This window comes from Seriola dumerili, unplaced genomic scaffold (assembly GCF_002260705.1).
Source record: "Seriola dumerili isolate Sdu_G_001 unplaced genomic scaffold, Sdu_1.0 BDQW01000088.1, whole genome shotgun sequence".
Classification (NCBI taxonomy): Eukaryota; Metazoa; Chordata; class Actinopteri; order Carangiformes; family Carangidae; genus Seriola; species Seriola dumerili.
In genome coordinates this window covers 1,245,414-1,265,188 of record NW_019174343.1, presented here as the reverse complement: position 1 = coordinate 1,265,188, position 19,775 = coordinate 1,245,414, and the positions used below count along the sequence as shown (strand labels likewise).

Sequence of the window (19,775 nt, the reverse complement as noted above, 5' to 3'; positions counted from 1 at the left end):
GTCACTGAAGAGCGTCGCTGAATCTCTGATTGTTAAAGTCAAACTGTTTTCTGGGTGTTTCTACAGGTTTTAATCCCCTGGTGTGTTTGTTATGGAGAGGAGGACACCTCTGTGGATAATCCAGCTGCTGGTAAAAACCTGCTGAACATCTGGTTCATAAATTATCAGAGAAACAATCAGAACAAAGGTTAGCATCAATCTCAGCTCCAGCTCTTCCCTGAGTCTCTGTCCACCGTACAGCGTCGCTCAAACACTGACTTTAAATGTCAAACTGCTTCATTCAGTGTTTTAACACTCATAATCACCGGGTCTGTTTGATTTCCTGAACCACTGACACTGAAGGAATCCAAACCGGGAGGAGTTTATGGTAATGATGGTGAAGACAACAACTCCTATGATCCGCCATCTTCTGTTATTGTTTTTATTGAGACCCCTAGAGGCAGAAGTTACAGACTGTGAGTTTAAAGACCAAAGTAAATGTCTTCCTGTGTCCAGCAGGTTAACACCAGCTGCACTAACTGACTCATTTTAGCTTCAAGTTTGCCATGTTGATGAAGTATGTATTTGTTTATTAATAATCATGATAATACCATCAAGTTTCCAGCAGAGCTTCTGTCCGTGGCTTTATAAACTGGCAACAGGAAGCAGCAAAGTTGGTGATAATCAATAATCAATTCTATGTCGGAACAATATTTTTAAATTCAAACAATATATATAATGTCTAAATATTATTGTCATTGTAGTTAAATTCTGTTAAGGCTAAATTGATGAGACAGAACACCATGAGCAGCAGCTTCTCCATCTCTGCAGAAGACTTCTGAAGCTCCTCCCTGACCCAGGTCCTTCTCACCTGGTCCCTCAGTTTGTCTGGACACCAGCTCTAGAAGAGTCCTGGTTCCAGACATGTTCCACGGTTCTCCTGAGAACACTCAGAGCTTTGTGTCCTGATCTCTGTCTCACCACAGAGGTCTACAGAGAGTCCACTGGACTTCATGTCTTTGTCCAGACCTGCAGTGAACTGTGGGACCTGATACACACAGGTGTGATTCTCTCTCTCTCTCAACTGTCCATTAAACTCAGTTCCCTACAGGTGGACTCCAGTCAAGATCTAGATTCATCTCAAAGACAAAAAAATCAAACAGGAAACAGCCGACCAGAGTTTGGAGCCACAGAAAAGTGTGTGAAGGCTTTGAGTTTTCAGGTTTTGATTTTTAATAAATTTGCAAATGTTTGTAAAAACATGTTTTCACTTTGTCATTCTGTGTTATCAAGTGTAGACTGATGGTCAAAAAAGTCAATGTTCCATTTAAAATTGGATCTATGACACAATAAAGGGCTCTGAAACATTTACAAGTCTTTACAGACACATGTTCAGGCACAGACATTAACTTCAGAGGTATTAAATGATAGCAGATAGCAGAGTGTTTATATTCTGCACTGTTTTAGGTGTTTACTTGGTTCTATGTTAAAAGGAAGGAGACACCAGGCTGTTTCCAAGAAATAACTCACAGCTAGGAGGCGTGACAAAACTTGTCTGAAGTTGTATGTGCACAGTGGCCAATGTGCATGTTAGTTGAGTCAGACGACACACCCTGGACTTACTCAGTGTGTCCGTGGAGAATGGAGAAAAACACAATGTGTGTGTTCAGCTGGCCCTCAGGCTACTGTTTCTTTACGCACAGGTGACGATCAGCACACCACACAGCCTGGCAAAGACATGGCCTTAAACACTGTCTACAGGGCATGGATTGTGTCCAAGGAGGGAGGAGTGAGTTTGTCTGTGTAACAGTGTTTCCTGTCCTCACAACAACCATGTTATTTGCAAAATGGAAAAGTCCAGGAAATTATTACACAATACATTTATAATAAATAAATAATAAAAACACTGCAGATAAAAACTTTGTGAGACTTTCATACAAGTATAATGTATGTATGACTTGCTATTATAAGTCATATTGGCCAAATTATAATATATATATATAATTTGACACCATCGCCATATTTATTAAAGTTTTAGTGATTTATACTCAAAAGGTTTTGTGTTAAAAGTAGTGTTAAAACATTCATTTATCTCTCAGTTTGGAAAAAGACTCCACAGCCATGCTAGCTGCTCAGTCTGTCCTTAGGTACAATGGTGCTTTAGCTGAATGCTAACAACAGCGAGCTAATATGTTTACAATGACAAAGCTAAGATGCTGATGTTTAGCAGTTGTAATGTTTACCATGTTGAACCATCTAGTGTTAGCATGCTAAGGCACTATAAATTAGCACTAAACACAAAGTGCAGTTGTTAGTTTTGCAGGTATTTGGTAATACACCAAAATACTGGACTGATCTAAAACGGGACCTGATGATGGAAAGTTCAGTTATCAGGGTTCATCCTCTGGGAACAACAAGAAACAAATGAACAAACATTTGATATTTTCGAGTCAGATGAGATTATTTAAGCTCAGTTTTAGTTCATAATAATGTTTTATTACATCTCATTTAGTCTGTGTGTGAGTGTGCAAGTGTGTTGACTGTGTGTCTGCGTCTGCCTGCGTGTCTGTATGTGTGTCTGTTGATTCATAGAGTGCAGGGTGCGGTGGTGAAGGGTGTGACTCTGACACACACTGTATCATAGCGTCCAGGTGAGACTGTGTTTATAAAGCAGCAGCCAGGCAGCAGCACACTTCAATACAGCACCTAACAGAGCTGATAGAGAACCAACCACCAGGTGAGTCTCACCTTCACACACACACTCACACACACACTGTCGTCGGGCTTCTCTTTCTGTTTACTGATGTTCGGCTTTTTGTTTTCTCCTCTGCTCCAGACTTTTTCACAGGAGGAATACAACATGAGGATACTTTTACTTCTAGCTGGTAAGATATTGTTTTTCACTTTAATATTTACATTTTTCTCTCGTTCTGTTTCACAAAGTTTGTCCTGAGAGACACTCCATTTTTTAGCCGGGAGCAAGAACTAATGTGAAACAAGCTGCTGCAGTGATTGGCTGGAATGAGATATTTCATACTCTCTGGTCGTGATGGCACATGTTTAAAGAGCTGTTAACCCTGAAAGGATTTCATCAGTCCACTTGAAAATCTCAGAAATGTTGGCGTCCCTATCCAACCCTGTAACAATACGGAGGCCTAATAATGCCTAAACAATGACACTTTTTGTTTTATGATGACGATGGAACATTCAGGACTGAACTGAAGCAGACGGGAGAGAGGTCACTTGTTGATTCACCATCTGTCTCTGACTCTCTTTCCTGTTTACTCTTCCTGTTGCTAACCAGCTATCCATCTGAAAACTCCATTTGCCATGGATGTGATCTTTTAGTGAACAATCAGACTGAGTTATCAAACAAGTATATGACGTATAGGACTTCCTATTATTGGCTATAGTGATAGACATTATTATGAGGGGTAAAAAACATTGAAAGGAGTTTTTAAGCATTTTTAATGTTTTCAAATATCATTTCATTTTAAAACATTTAAAAACATCAAATAGAGTCTGCATGTAATTATAGATTTTTACCAAAATTGTAGTGTTTTGCCAGTGATTTAATGATTTGTCAGCGTACTTGCAATACCTTCGGCCCAACAGTAGGCTTTCCCAGATTCCCAGATTGGGAAACACTGACCTAAGGATTAGACAAGGGCAAAACCTCTTTAACATGGGCTGAATGAGAAGCTATTCAAAGTTCAGCAAAATTATGGTTCCCATCACAGAGCTTCTGGCCATGGTTGAAAAATTAATAAAACTGTCATTTTCGAGGCCTGAAATTGTTAATTTAAAGTCCAGAGCTGGGTGTGGTCATGTTCTGGTGCAGTGCAGAGATGGTTTGCTAAAGGTTTCATGTGATGTAGGTTGGTGATCTAATCAAGGAGGAACTGTTTCTGCTAATAACTGGAATAACAAACAAATATTTTATATATTTTCATTAGTTGTGAGTAAAACTTGGTCAAATGATATGTAGGCTTTTTTTATAATCAACAAGTAAATTAGTACAACAGTAACTGTACTGTCACAGTATTATTAATAATTAACCCCTAACATCTAGGGGCTAGCAGCTAACTTCATTTAAAGCCCCAAGACCTTAATCTGTACAATAACATCACTCTTTAATGGTTCAACATGTTCTATAAACATGTGCTACTGGGTCACAGAGCAATACAAAACTAGTTACTTTAAAGCTCCATATTTTCCTCTTCTTTTGTGTTTTATTTGAAGTGTTGATCCATAAGAAGATATATTTGTGGTTTTAAGAACCCAAAACCATCTCAGGGTAGGTTTACATCTCCTCTCTCAGGCTTCTCTCTGGAGTGCTAGTAACAACAGGTTGGTGAGCCAATCAGAAGAGAGGAGGCTCTGAGCCTCTCCTCTGATTGGCTGAGTGGTTTCTGAGTGATCCAATAGAAATATAACAGATTTCAGGTAAACCATCAAAGAAAACCCAATCCTGCAAGGTTGGATGGGGGGTCCAGGTGGGCTTGGGGCATGGCTGAGAGTGGTGACTGTTTTGTTGTGACATCACAAAGTTTCAGAAGTCCTGAGGCTGGTTTTAAGGCTCAGTTTCTGATTACAGGCTGTGTGCATTTCTCTGTGGACTGAGGCTTTGATACTTTCACAGTATTAATATAGAAGCTAGACCTGATCTATAATCAAACAACACATGGACAGAGACCTTTAGACTGTATGGAGCTTTAATACTGCTGTCTGTTCTGTGTCATTGTGTTTTATCGTTTAACCACATACAGTATATACTTGATATATGTGATCATTATTATTACATGCAGATTTAAAGCAAGTTCTGATGACTTTTCAAATACTTATGCATATCAGTTGATATAATTTTTATTTTAAATAAATTTTCCAAAGGCTGTCTGCATTTCTCTGTGGACTGAGGCTTTGATACTTTCACAGTATTAATATAGAACCTAGACCTGCTTTATAATCACACAACACATGGACATCTACCTTTAGACTGTATGGAGCTTGAAGTAAAAATGTAGGTTTTTATAATTATTATTATTGATGCTAACTGAGATATTGATGTTATTGATGAATGATATGGATCATGTAGTGATTGATTTTCTTGTTGCACTGTCTTCCTCCTCACAGCCATAGCTGCAGTATCACAGGCCCAGACTGACTGCTCTTGGGGGGCTTGTTACCCCCCCAGCAATGACCTGCTCCTTGGCAGGTCTCACCAGCTCCACACCTCCTCCACCTGCGGCCTCACCGGCTCCGAGGTCTACTGCACCCCATATCAACTGGTAGGAGCACAGTCCTATGTTTACTTTTTATTTCTCTGCATCAAAGTTGTTTTGAGACACAAGTTTAAAAAAAAAATAACTACTGTGATAAAATCTTAAATTATCTTGACCAAAGAAAACCTGTTGAATTCAAGCTGCAGTTTGTGAGACAGAGCAAACAGTGAGGAGATAACAATAATAAGACAGGAACATCACTTCTGAAATATCACTGCCTCAGCCAGCTCTGTTCACCCAGGCCACGCGTGGCTCTCTACGTGGGGTGAGTGCCACAGAGGTCAGAGTGAACAGACAAACGTGCAGGACGCAGGCTGTGGCGGGTTTGGCCGGACAGCCTGCTGTCTACTTGTGAAACAGTCTGATGTCAGTGCCAGAGCATCATGTTGCAACTGTACTCTTTGACCAACGTCTGAAAAGCCAGTCACCAGCTCGTGTGCTGGCTCAGCACAAAACCTCCATATTAAATATGTTGATTTTGAAATAAGACTTTAACACAGCAGTGAACCATCAGTGAACAGGAGTCAAGCCTGTGTTGCTGCAATTTTTTTTTTTTATTGCTCAAAAAAAGGCTGAAAAGTGTCTCTAATGTGAAATAAAATCACATATATTGTACCTAAGTTTATTTTTATAAAATCCACTAAAAGTGAACTAGTTTGAACTTTCTAATCCTATTAAAGTTGACATTTTGTATTGTGTATTTGGACTTTTTAAAAGATATTTATTACATGCAGCTTTATTATGATGTAAAGATGGTGCAGCACAGAGTGAGAGGGCAGTGAAGTTCTCTACACAGTTCCAACATACCACAAGTAACACTTGATGTTTTTATCTTCCAAAGCTGCTTACAAGTAAATATGTCACTGAAATAAATAATAGGTAAAGTTCCAGATCCTCAAAATAATGACTAAGTACTGTAGAGAAGTAAAAGTTACCACATGTAGAAGTTGGGAGATTGTATGATCTAAAAAAACTTAAATCAGTGAAAGTGCGGCAGAGAAACACAGACAGTTGTTACACAGTCTTCATACCACACAGTGTGTGTGTGCAGTGTTGAGCCTCAGGGAACAGATAGCTGTGTGAGGTGTGGACTCTCTGATTGATTTTTTTTTACCTGAGCCGCACCTCGTCCAGACAGGGAGGGGCAGGAACCCTCAGCTGTATCACAGACTGACACATAGACACACACTAATGCTTGACTACCAGTTTGTTTGGTATGCCTCATCACATTGCTGCAAGTATCAGATTTTGCAACAAATAATTAAGTTTAATAATCGAGTGATTGAATTAGAATTGAAACCTCTCTAGAAGAAATACTGTCTGGGTGCAGGCTAAATTTTAATTAAGTAAGAAAAGCAGCTGTCCATTCCTGTTGTGTTGACTGGTCTAATGTTCACGTCCTTGAATATTTTTTATCATACTGTGGCAATAGAGTTTTGACAGTGCCAACATCCACATATCCTGGAAAACATCTGGCTTCAGATTCCTGCTGATTTGGGAATAAAACTGTTCTCAGTGCAGTAACCCAGGTTACCTGGACATCACCTCTGACACTGACTCGTTAGGTCTCTCACTGAAGCAGACCACTTAAACCTCCTTAACATTACCTATGTATGTATTTATTATCAGTACCACTTTACAATAAGACGTTCCTTATAAAGGATTATAAATGGTTTATAATTAGGTTATTAATTTGGTTGTCAACACTTCACCACAAATCATAAATAAACAACATTGATGCAGGCTCACTATTTGGCAAGATCAAGTTATTGTTTACTATTCATTAATAGTGAAACAAATCATTATTTATTAATGATACTAGTATATGTCAGATGAAAAAAAACATGTTTGAAATTTCCACACAACAACAAATAGTTTTTTTGCGGTGTTTGATTTGCAGTTTTTGAAACGAGAAACTGGACATTAATCCTTAAAATCTATAATGTACCCAGGATAGATTTTATCATTGTATTCGTCTTCAACACACAACAACTCCAGCAGAATCCAGCCACAGACCCTCTGGTTGACAGACAAGGCATTTCTGATCCTATAAATACACATGTAATGCCATTCTTATACTGCTATACTGATAATCTGACCATGCATCTGTATATTTAAGTGATTTTGCTGCTGGTGTCTTGTTGCACACTAGTTAAAGTGAAGAAGTAAAGTTAACGTTAACGTTAGTTAAAGTGTAACCGGAGCCTCCTTGGTGCCAATGCAGACTCTATTTTTATCACGATGTCTGCTGTGGACTTTACACCTGCACTCAGATCAGATTCACTTCAGTTGATGCAGACTGGATGTGCCAGCAGCACTGACTAAATGCAAACAGTGTGTGTTTGAGGTGACACCACAGTGCCAACAGCCCTTAGACCTCCACGCTCAATCACTTTTTACCTACAAACTCAAAGTTGAGAAGAATCTTCCCATCATGCTTCACTCAGATTAGATAAGATCTACTCTGTTGCAATAATAAAATATTTACACACAGTCAAATTTAATGCATTCAAGTTGAAGTAATAATTCATCAGTCTGGTCTATCAGTGCAGCTGTTTACTGTTTGTTCCTTAAACAGATGTTGAACATCACTTTTTTTCTCTATCTTTCATTGACAGTGTTTAGTCTCTGTCACAACTCAGATCATTCTACTTGTTGGCACATTGTCATTTACTTACACTGTATTCATTCATACAGTAGCTGGATGTACGCTGATTGATCTATGCATTTTACTTTTCAACAAGACAGAAAATAAGCCATGTGATCCTTGCTGAATTACATTTTCTAAAGATGTGTTAACCATGATTGATAAATAGATAATTGATAATTGATAATTGATAACTGATCCTCCAGTTTTACTCAAAAAGCTGTTTACAGACATGACATGAAATAGTCTGTAAGGTAACTAAATTAAAAAGAATAGATCACACATGTAATAAGAATAATAATAATAATAATAATAACAGAAGGAGATGAAGAAAGACAGGTGGAAAAAATCTGAGTTATGTGTCAGAATTGCAGATGATTAAAAACTAAATACATAAAAAACTTGGTCGAAAATCTTTCAGTGGTTTAATGAGAAAATGCACAAATTCACAAAATAACAGCATTGACAACATGTCAACATGTTTGAAAGAGAAAATAACTTAAAACTTTAAGTCAGCTGCATTCATACAGTGATGAGGTGTGTTCTCATCAGTGCTTGTGAATATGGAAGTGAAGATATTAGTTGGTTTAGAAAACAAATCCATATAAAGGTTGTTACAGACTGTTGGCGTGGAGCTAGAGGGAGGGTTTCATGAAAAACACTGGACCTGAAGGACTTTACAAGGACTTTACAAGGCTTCATAGACATGTTGAATTGTTGGAACACCCAACAATCTGATGCTGGTGAGTGATCTGAGACACGTAGCTGCAGGAGAAAACACTGTGGAGGCCAGAATGTTGTAACAATCAGAAACCATGAGGGACCTGATCCATGCATGGTCTGTGTGCCAGAGTGGCAGCCTTGTCCGGGGGGGGGGGGGGGGGTTACTGGATACTGACTCAGCTGGTGGAAGCTGTCAGTGATGTGAGCACTGTGTGGGGAATTGTCCAAGTACATATATTAACAAACAGCACGTAACTCATCAGCTGCAAAAATAACTGTGATTTATCTGCTCAGTTAACTTTGACCAGGTGTGTGTGTGTGTGTGTGTGTGTGTGTTTGCACGTGTACACTCACACCCCACAGGTGCTTTGACTGATTCAGTGTCAGTAGATATTCACCTGAAAATGTTGTATCTATTTTTAGATGAATTATTTCTTTGAATTCTGTAGTAAAATTGTATTTTACAGTGAATTAGTAGAAGTTGCAGAACGTGGTCAGACTTAAACTGGGGCAGTACATGTTCCTCCCACATCTTTTACTGGGGGAAAGTTTGTGCCACTTTATTGACCAGTTCAATGCAAACATTGTTTAAATATAAAGTGAGGACTGTGAGAGATCAGCGTTCCCAATCTGAGGCTTATCGATCTTCTGTCCCTGCTGCCAGTGTGTGACCTGCTCAGTGAAACGGCTTATCTCCTGGTCTGAGGTCCAGGGGTCGCATTCAGGACACGCACACTGATGCAATTACAAACATACAAGTATTACTCTGCAGGAAACTCCATTCTTACTGTTTGTTTGTTTGTTTGTTTGTTTGTTTGTTTGTTTGTTTGTTTGTTTGTTTGTTTGTTTGTTTGTTTGTTTGTTTGTTTGTTTGTTTGTTTGTTTGTTTGTTTGTTTGTTTGTTTGTTTGTTTGTTTGTTTGTTTGTTTGTTTGTTTGTTTGTTTGTTTGTTTGTTTGTTTGTTTGTTTGTTTGTTTGTTTGTTTGTTTGTTTGTTTGTTTGTTTGTTTGTTTGTTTGTTTGTTTGTTTGTTTGTTTGTTTCTCAGAGGAGGATGAAGTGTTGTCCATGTGACTCCAGGAACCCAAATGGTCAGCTGGCCCACACCATCCAGGAAGTGCTGTCCACATCTGCACCAGACAGATGGTGGCAGTCCAAGAAAGGTGAGAAGACAGAACTTTTCCAGTGTCAGCAGTGATCTGCAGCTGCACAGTGACTCCATGAAAATCAGTTTAAAGTGAATCAAAGTCTCTGTATGAACATCTGTTAATCATCTGTTAGTGAATCTGATGGAGATCTGTTCTGCCTGTTTGTCCTGCAGAGGTGAGTCCAGTCACTCTGGAGTTGGACCTGGGCAACCTGTTCCAACTTGACAACCTGGTGCTCAGCTTCAAGGTAGGACACAGTCTGCAGTATGTTGCATGTTGATGAACCATATTCATGATTCTGTATGTTGTGTATTTGAAATGATTTTTTTTTAAATAATAATAATAATAGAAGAAGATTTGTTTATTTTGAAAATATGTTTTCTGTTTCAGGTTTGATAAATGCTGTAAAACTTTAATTTATCATTATTTGATAGTTTATCAAACACATCTCGCTTTATTTGCAGGCCTATATATTTATTCCTCATACATGACTCATGAATGTTAAACCTGATTCATGTGTTTGTTTGCAGGGTCCACGTCCCAGCGCCTTGGTCATAGAGAGGACGCTGGACAACGGCAGGACGTGGGAGCCCGCCCTCCACCTGGCCACAGACTGTCGCAGAGCATTTCCCAGAGTCCCCACAGCTACACCTCTCACCCTGGAGGACACGTACTGCTACACACTGCCCCCTATTGGAACAAACCCCTACCAGGATCACACAGTGAGGACAAACAGCTGTTTTACTTTGGCTTCAGTTATTCAAAATGTTTAGTTTTAGAACAAACTCTATCATTAACACACATTTTTAAGTTTTAATTATTTGTAACTGTTTAATATTTACTTTTTATTATTCATCACTTTTAAAGATACCACAGACAGAAGGATTTAACAAACTGTTATCAAACTGTCAATAACTGTGTGTCTCTGAGGATCACAGTGTTTTACATTATTGTGAAAGTTTGTGAAATAAGAGCAAAATCTGATGTAAATAGAGAATTCAACTATGTTCCTCTCTCTTCTCCAGATCGAGTTCAGTCCTCTGCGTCAGTACGCTTATGTCCCAACTCCCAACAGCCAGAAGATTGAAAGTAAGTGTCTCTGTCCATTCAAGATCAGATGGTTTACAGACCTGGTTAAAGGTTTTATCCTCCTGACTCACAGCTGTCTCCTTCACAGATGTGTCGGGGTTAACGGGGCTCAGGGTGAGGCTGACAGAGCTGGGTGATGTTCCACGTCTGCCGGGCAGATCTCTCAGTCGCTTTTATGCTCTGAAGGAGATGAGGGTGATGGGCAGCTGCATGTGCCATGGACATGCCAACCGATGTCTGCCAGAAACCCACAACTCCCCTCTGTCCAACACCATACAGGTACCTGTACAGGTGCTTTTTGGTTCTTCCTGCTTCCCCTTTTTGTACTGAGCTGGAACTACAGAGTCTCTGTACTATACCCTGTATTTTCTGCTCTAGATGCAAAATTATCTAACAATTAATTTAACAATTATTATTTATAATGGTGAAACAAAAAGCATTCATGGAATAAGCTGTAGATTCAGGGCACTGATCTTCATACAGGCTCAAAATTTGCACAAACACAAGATAAATTCAGCAGGGCAACACCAGAGTGACAATACAGTTTGAAAACACATAATATTTCTATTTATTCATTTATTTATTTGTTAATTCACAGAATTCACTCTTGTTTACAAGGGTGCACTGTAAATACAAAACCAGAACACGCCATGTGAGAAAAAGTGTAGAGAGAAGGAACATAAAGAAAAAACAGTAATATAACGATAATACGCATTCATGTTGAGAAAAACAGGATCATTCATCATATAAAACATCACTTGACAGAATCTTTAACTGTTATATTCATAACTGGCATATCTACATTCTTGTGAGTGAGTGCAGTGTCTCATATTCCTGAGTCTTAAAAGTGATGATAAATCAGTTTAGTTTATTTAGGATGGTTTTATGAATCAAAAGAAGACAGTGTTAGTGTTGTTCTCTCTTCACCGTCATACAGGATCTAAAACTACCACCTGTCTAACCTAAGAGCTGTGAACGCAGCATGAACAGGGCAGTTGAATCTGCACAGTCAAGTCCTGATTAATGGGCCCATGTATGTATGTTGTCTCTTTGCCAAGCAGCTGTGTGTTTAATTCATATACTTTGTCAGTTTGGCGATTTTTTTTTCCTTTATTAAGTCATTACAAAACAAGTGAAAACAGGTGTAACAATAGTGAGATAGACTGGACCACGCACATAACAGAGGATATAACAAACACACAACACAACAAAAAAATAGATTAAGATAAGAGGAGAGAAAAAAGAATAATGATAATAATTGCAGAGGATATCAAGTAGGAAAAATAATAATAAAATAAAATAAAAATTTTTTAAAGTTGGTTGTGGTTGGGGATGGGGTTGGGGGACCTATAGCGGGGACAGGGGCCAGATCCCGGCATCAGCCCAGGGGCCAGGTGGCTGAGAAGTGAATTTACTTTGTGAGATGAGTTGGCAGCAGTTTTGTGTCTGTCTTCAGTTTTACTTGTTAAGTCTGATCAACAGTGAAAGAACCCAAAAGTAATGAAATCACAATGATGTGAAAGAAAAGAAAAGCAGGAAATCATCATCAATTTCATATTAAAACTTGTGTTTGTGAACTGAAATCTGCTAAATCTCTGAATTTCATCCACCTTCCAAATCTGTGCGTACTGATGTAATGTGTAATGAAACGTCTCTCCTGGTCGTCTGTGCAGGTGAATCCACAGTGCGACTGTCAGCACAACACAGCAGGTATGAACTGTGAGCGCTGTGCTGAGCTCTACAACGATCTGCCCTGGAGACCCGCAGAGGAGGGCAACACCCACACTTGCCAACGTAAGACGTCACCTGTGCCTGTCACACCACTCTTCAAACAGGAGTCATCGGCGCGATTAACGTCACTGTATATACTGTCTACTAACACGTGTGTCCTCTCCTCAGGCTGTGAGTGCAACAACCACGCCCAGCGCTGCCGCTTTGACCAGGCGGTGTACGAGGCCAGTGGGCGGAGGAGTGGAGGTGTCTGCGAGGGTTGTATGCACCACACAACAGGGCCGAAGTGTGACCAGTGTGCCCCTGGTTACCAGCCAAACCCCCGCAGCCGAATGGACCGTCCTGATGCCTGCATACGTAAGCAGCTCAGTGCTGAAATTAAAAATATATGTTTTACATAGATACTGTTTCTGATGAGCGGCTCATGTCTGTGTTGTTGTGTTGCTGTCAGGTTGCGTCTGCAGCGCTGAGGGAACGGTTAACGGGGGCCGGTGTGACGACAGCACAGGCCAGTGTCAGTGTAAGGTGAACGTTGAGGGGCCCCGCTGTGACCGGTGTAAGAGAGGCTACTATGGCCTGACCGAATCCAACCCTCTGGGCTGCACCAGTGAGTCATCACACACACACACTTAACACTTATCTACACCACAGGCCTCTGTTTCCAGCTCTGCATGTTCTCGCTTTTATTACTAGTTACTATTATAGCTTGTTCACGGAAGTGTGTTCACTGCATGTTCATGAGTGTGAAATACATGTGTGTGTGCAAATGTTCATATTAGAGTTGAGGAGCATGTTTACTGTAATGTTAGATATTCATCTGTGCGTTCAATCTGTCACTTCTGTCGCGTCTTTGGATTTGGATTTCATGATAAAATCTATTTAAACTTCCAGTTCCTTTTATTAATAACATACTAATGCATACATTTGTGTCTTTGTTACTAACTCTGATGTCACCCTGCTCTCCAGAGTGCTCCTGTTCTTCAGACGGCTCTCTGTCAGATGTTTGTGACCCGGTGACCGGACAGTGTCCCTGTCGCCCCCACTTCCACGGCCTGACCTGTGAAGTGTGTTCAGGAGGCTACTGGAAACCATTCCTGTCCGGACGCTGCCAACCCTGCGGCTGTGACCCCACCAGGTCATACAGTGACACCTGTGACCAGGTACGACCTACATCATGTTTCTGAATCACCAGAAATAAGGGTTGAATCGAGGGCAGCTGGACTTGGTGATACTTGATCCTTGATACTTGATGTTTGTTATCAAGGCTATTGATGTCACTTGGTTTGTTAGTGTCTGGTCGTTGTAACGACTGATAAGGACCTGAGACTGAAGTTGATTTGACCCTTCTTGGATAATCATGACCTGGATATCAGGAGGAGCAAGGATTCATAGCCAGAGTTTATATCCAGTTTGTTTCAGTTCTGTTTCCCTCTCTCCAGGTGACAGGTCAGTGTCAGTGCAGACCAGGATTTGGAGGCCGAACCTGTACCGAGTGCCCAAAGAACACGTACGGAGACCCACTCATAGGCTGCCGATGTGAGTCAGCCATCTTTAATTTCTCTGTTATTGTTCAGAAGCCATTGTTGGATTCAGACACTACAGTCATTATTATTCAGGATTCACACACAAACCTCAGTTTAACACACACTGCAGTCACAGGTTCATCCCTAATACTGACATTAAGACATGACCCAAGTCTCTGGAACCTGTTCACATGGTGGCTTCATTCAGTTCTAAAGTGGGACTCTAACACCCAGGTTTGATTCCTGGCCTTTGCACACTTACCCTTCGCTACAACATTAGTTCACGGATGGTTGTTTTTCTCACTGTTTTCCGTTCACTTTTCATGATAATCAGTTATATTCTTCTGTTATATTCTCCTCTCTCCGCAGCGTGTCGCTGTGACACTGAGGGAACCCTCCCAGAGGTCTGTGACCAGCAGACAGGAGCCTGTTTGTGTCGGCCAGGCGTCACCGGGACTCGCTGTGATGCCTGCAGTCGAGGACGCTGTGACTCTTTCCCCACCTGCGATACATGTCCGTCCTGCTTCTTCAGTCTGGACGCACAGAGACAGAACCTGAGCTTGACTCTGGAGAAACTCTCCACCCCCTTCCCTTCTCCAGGTGTTCCAGATCTTGGAAAATTTGGGCCTCGCATCTGGAGCCTGGAAGCCAGCCTGAAGCAGATCCAGGGCTCCATCCTCCTTCCACCAACCTCTGCCACACAGATTGATGATGCTCTGTCCCAGCTGGACAAGCTGAGGTGAGGGACTGCTGAGGTCTTCAGGAAATCAACACAGCCAGAATTCATCACTGATGCCTAACTGAACAATTCTCATTGTTGTCTCATAGGGACCAGGTGGACAAGGTTAATGATGACCTTTCACCACTGCCAAGAACTCCTGGTCTGGACTCGGATCTGGACAAACTGCGGGCTCTGCTGGACGGACTCACTGTGTCATTCAAAGCCAAGAAGGATGCCTTGGAGAACTCTATCAGTCCGGACAGTGCAGGTCAGAAACAGACACACACTGTGATGGATCACTGAGTGTAGCTGATGTACTGGTGCATAAATGAAGTAACAGCACCCTCAAGTGGTTCCTATTAACTTCAACTTTTAATCCTCTAATAAAAGAATAAAATATGGAACAAACAAACCCAAAAAGTCACCATCTCCAATCAAACAGACTCTGACACAGTGACACGTGTAAAACATACTCATGTGAAGTTTTTCTGTTTCCTTCAGGAGCATTTTCCACCATCAAGAACGCCTTCAGCGAGTCCACGGACGCGGCCAAGAAAGTGGATGAAAGCAGGAACACGGTGAGGGAGTCAGTCGACACCAGAGAGGGAACTAAGGACCTTCAGAACCAAGTGCAGCCAGGCAACACCAGAGACCTGGACAAACTGAACCAGAACATGGCCTCCAGACCTGACCTCACACCTGTCGCCAAACAGGTAACTACCAGACCTGACTTCACCTCATCAACATGATGCTGTGACATTTTATTTAGCACAGAAAGTTTCAGAACCAAACATATCCCTGATCTACTCTTCACTTACACATATCTGCTGGTTTTTACTTGAAGAAGTTATATGAGTCTGTATAAATCTACCACATCTGTCACTTGTAAAGTAAAACACTGGAGAAACCAGAGACTTTTCATCTTGAGCCACCTCGTCTTCGCTTTACAATACATGCCATGTCTATAGCAAATCTATTTCTGTTCATGTCCATTTATCTGTTTATGTCTTTGGATGCATCTGCACCGCCTGGAATTTTCCTTCTCTTTAGAAAATGTAAGTTAGTATAATGTGGTTCTATCTCCTGTGGGTGGCAGCAGAGGAACAGCCACTGTGGTCCAAATGCAAAAAAATCAGATCATTATAAACTGTTAGATATTTGAGTTTACATTCCCTGCACATATCCTGGCAATCTGAGCAGATGTTGTTGAACTGTCCTCCAGACAGTAATTGTTGTCTTGTCCATTTGTCTTTCAGGTGTGTGGCAGTGTTCGCTCTGAGCCCTGCACCCCTCTGCAGTGTGACGGCAGAGATCTGTGTCCACCGAAGGGAACCCCCACATGTGAGAAGGGTGCAAAGTGTGTGGGCGCGCTGCCTCTGGGCAAGAGGGCCGACGCTGACTCCAAGGATGTGAAGGACCGACTGGAAAAACTCAGTGACAAGATCACAGAGGCTGCAGAGAAGGTTAGAAGACACCTCTGTCAGCTTCACAGGCATATAACCGTCATTTTTTCTATATTATTAGTTAACTTTAATTTCCTCACAGCTCCAGGAAACACAGGACACAACCAATGAGGTGAGACAGTCTGCAGAGAAGCTGTCCAATAAGATGAAGCAGACCAGAGACGAGCTAGAGGACGACTTACAAGATGCACGAGATGTCGTCAAAGAGCTCAAGGACTTCCTGTCAGGTACAGATTGTTTTACATGGATATGAAGGGAGAGTTTGGATTCACATGGTTCCAGTATTAATGACTGATTTCTGTGTTTTTCTGTGTTCAGACCCGGCCTCAAACCTGACCCACATCCAGGAGGTGAGTGACTGGATCCTGAAAGCCAAGCTGCCTCCCAACATGGCCGCTCTGAAGAAGAAGCTGGACGAGCTGAAGAACCTGGCAGGCAATCTCCCAGACAGCACGGCCGTTCTGAAGGAGGCCAAGCCGCAGCTGGACACAGCCAGGAAGCTGCTGCAGGAGGCCCAGGACGCCAGGTGGGCCGTCAGTCCTCCACAGCCACAATACACAACTATAATACACAACCATAATACATAACCGTAATACACAACTATAATACAGTTGCTGTTGTTCAGGCTGGCAGCGTCACACATTCATTTCACATTTAACAGTATTTTAAAAGAGCAATTTGAAGTATCTTCTACACACTGTTATTAGATTGAACGCAGGAACAAATCTGTCGCTACATGTCAAACAAAGTGTTCTTATTTATCCCAGGATGGACATTAAAACAATTCAAAAGAGCATGATTTATACCAAGTACAGAGTATTCATAATAAGAAATGACAGATGCAAAAATATAAATTTTATGTGAATAATGTGTTTTTAGCATCAGAACTATTCTCTCTGCTTTTTTTCTGCTCCTGGTTCAGAATTAAAAACATCAAGCACTGAACTTAGTGGGTTTTGAAAATACCAGTTTTTACATGTGTTCTCTCTGAAGGTCTACAGGCCAGTGCTTCAGCACTCCTCTCCTCTTCAGGATGAGTCTGAGTCAATAGATGTCACACTGATGTTCTCTGTGGTTGCACGTTCACAGGGACACAGCACTGGGAGTAAAGGCCGATGTGGACGGGCTGCTGGAGGGCTTTGGCTCGACGGAGGGCTCCCTCTCTGACCTGGAAGACAAACTGGAGGACAGTATGGATCTAATGGACAAACTGAACAACACCCTGACTAAGGTGTGAACCATGGACACATCCAACAATGGACAACATGGGGGCTCATTTATTATCTAGCATTACTGAGTTCTCGAGTGGTTCTCTTTATGCAGGCCAAGGACCAGCTGACCCCAGCAGAGAAGGCTCTGGATGAGGTATCAGAGCAGATGAAGCCGATGAAGCCCCTGCTGGACGAGCTCAAAGACCTGCTGCAGAATGGAGGCCAGCAGGCCCAGGAGGCTCAGGAAAATGCAGGCAAAGCTGAAGATGAAGCAACTGCTGCAAGTGAGGTGAGAGACCTGACAGTGGAGATCAGTTACAGATGTACATTTACTATAAGTGATTAAAGTCATGGAAAAGGCTTTGTTGAAACATGTGAGAGCCTCATTAAAGCTGCTTGTGAAAGGCCTCTAGTGAAGACAATGAATGTGCAGCAGAATGTTTCTTCAAAATGTCTTAATATGAATGTGTGTGTGTGTAGGACCTGGTGTCTTTGGAGGAACAGCTGGATCGTCTTAAAGATCAGGCTCCACCCAGCGAGTCTGGTGGAATAGACGGGTCGGTGGGCGAGCGGCTGGCGAAGCTGCAGCAGGACGCTGGAGCTCTGGGCAACACCACTGACAACATGATGAAGGCTCTGGAAGGTAAAACTACAAAACCACTAAAAGTCTGTGTTTCAAATAAAACAGGTTTTATTTGAGTAAATGTCATTCAGTCTCAAACCAGAGAGCTTCGTTAGAGGTCCCATATTTTATGTTATTATATGAAGTGTTGATCCATAAGAAGATATATTTGTGGTTTTAAGAACCAAAAACCATCTGACCTCTCAGACTTCTCTCTGGAGTTCTACTAACAACAGGTCGGTGAGCCAATCAGAAGAGAGGAGGCTCTAAGCCTCTCCTCTGATTGGCTGACTGTTTTCTGAGTGATCCAATAAAGATATAGCAGATTTCAGGAAATCACAGAGAAACCCAATCCTGCAAGGTTGGGTGGTGGCCAGGTGGGCGGGGCTTGGGGCGTTGTTGAGGGTGGTGACTGCTTTGTTGTGACATCACAAAGTTCCACAAGTCCTGACGGCTGGTTTTAAGGCTCAGTGTCTGAATACAGGCTGTGTACATTTCTCTGTGGACTGAGGCTTTGATACTTTCACAGTATTAATATAGAAGCTAGACCTGCTTTATAATCAAACTACACATGGACAGAGACCTTCAGACTGGATGGAGCTTTAATAAAGTCATGAAGTCCTCAGAAGAAGGAAGTTTTTCAGTCTCATAACTTTCATAGAGGTGATTCTGAAATGCTATGTAAACACAGCTGAACTTAGTCTTTTTCAGTGTCTGTTCAGTTACGTTTGCTGTGACTTGGTCTCAATGTTTTTTTTCTCATCGTCCTTCTGCAAACACCAGGAATAAACATCTGGGAGGGAAATACTGACTCTTTCTTTAAATGACTTTGCCTTTAGATAATTCAAAGATTTGACAAATAAATGACACGTGTCATGTGTAACATCAGGTTGTAGAACGTACATTTACACAGGTCATTAGCTCTGGTCCTGTGAGCTGATGATCAGTGCAGTGTTTTCATGAGATCCCATGGTCATTCCTTGTCCTCTTATCTTTCTTCAGGTAAGGCAGATTCCCTGGGGAAGCTTCAGACTGAGATCCTCCAGAAGTCAACAAAGCTTGAAGGACTTGATGCCAAGCTTAAAGACCTTTTGTCAAAACTTCGAAAGAAAGCCCACGACCTGAGCACCTGCCAGGGCTGAGCGTTACTTAGCTGCAGCTGCCGTCACTGCAGTGCTTCACACTCACACCCTCCACTGTCGGAAACAGTCTCTAACCCTGGAACACTGCTACAACTCTTCTTGATAACACTACGCCTCATCTCTGGTTGTCAAAGAATTGTGGGGAATGTAGGAAACCACTGTCTGGGGTTGAAGAAGAGAGAAGGGAGATATAAATGACTGCTCTTGTTTATGTCCTGCATTCACGATCAGTGTAAGCGACAAGGGGCCATTCATATCAATATGTGGTCAAAAGATAGATATTTGAATTTCCTAGTATCATTTTCATCATTTACATTTTATATAATATAAAAGTCTCAAGTTTCTGACTTTTTGGCAGCAACACTAACTTTTATCATTTTTATACACTCCACTGTGAAGACTGCACCACAGTTATTATATTTTTCTGAACTATTTTGTGTTGTATCTGTTGTTTGTGCACATTATTTAAATAAAAGTTTATTAATACTTTGACTTG

At 41.4% G+C, this 19,775-nt stretch overlaps 1 protein-coding gene across 1 annotated transcript; it reads left to right on the top strand.

Moving 5' to 3' along the window:
* The first annotated feature begins 2,818 nt into the window (after window positions 1-2,818).
* On the top strand, window positions 2,819-19,730 carry lamb3 (laminin subunit beta 3). The gene is made up of 22 exons (XM_022745330.1): window positions 2,819-2,864; window positions 5,113-5,267; window positions 9,678-9,792; window positions 9,951-10,024; window positions 10,308-10,499; window positions 10,803-10,866; window positions 10,955-11,145; window positions 12,540-12,660; window positions 12,766-12,954; window positions 13,049-13,204; window positions 13,564-13,757; window positions 14,037-14,133; window positions 14,490-14,859; window positions 14,949-15,109; window positions 15,343-15,554; window positions 16,098-16,304; window positions 16,387-16,531; window positions 16,623-16,830; window positions 17,394-17,535; window positions 17,628-17,804; window positions 17,996-18,158; window positions 19,140-19,730. Exons 1-22 carry the CDS (start codon window positions 2,840-2,842, stop codon window positions 19,277-19,279), a joined length of 3,498 nt encoding a protein of 1,165 aa, XP_022601051.1. The 5' UTR covers window positions 2,819-2,839; the 3' UTR covers window positions 19,280-19,730.
* Window positions 19,731-19,775: the final 45 nt, after the last annotated feature.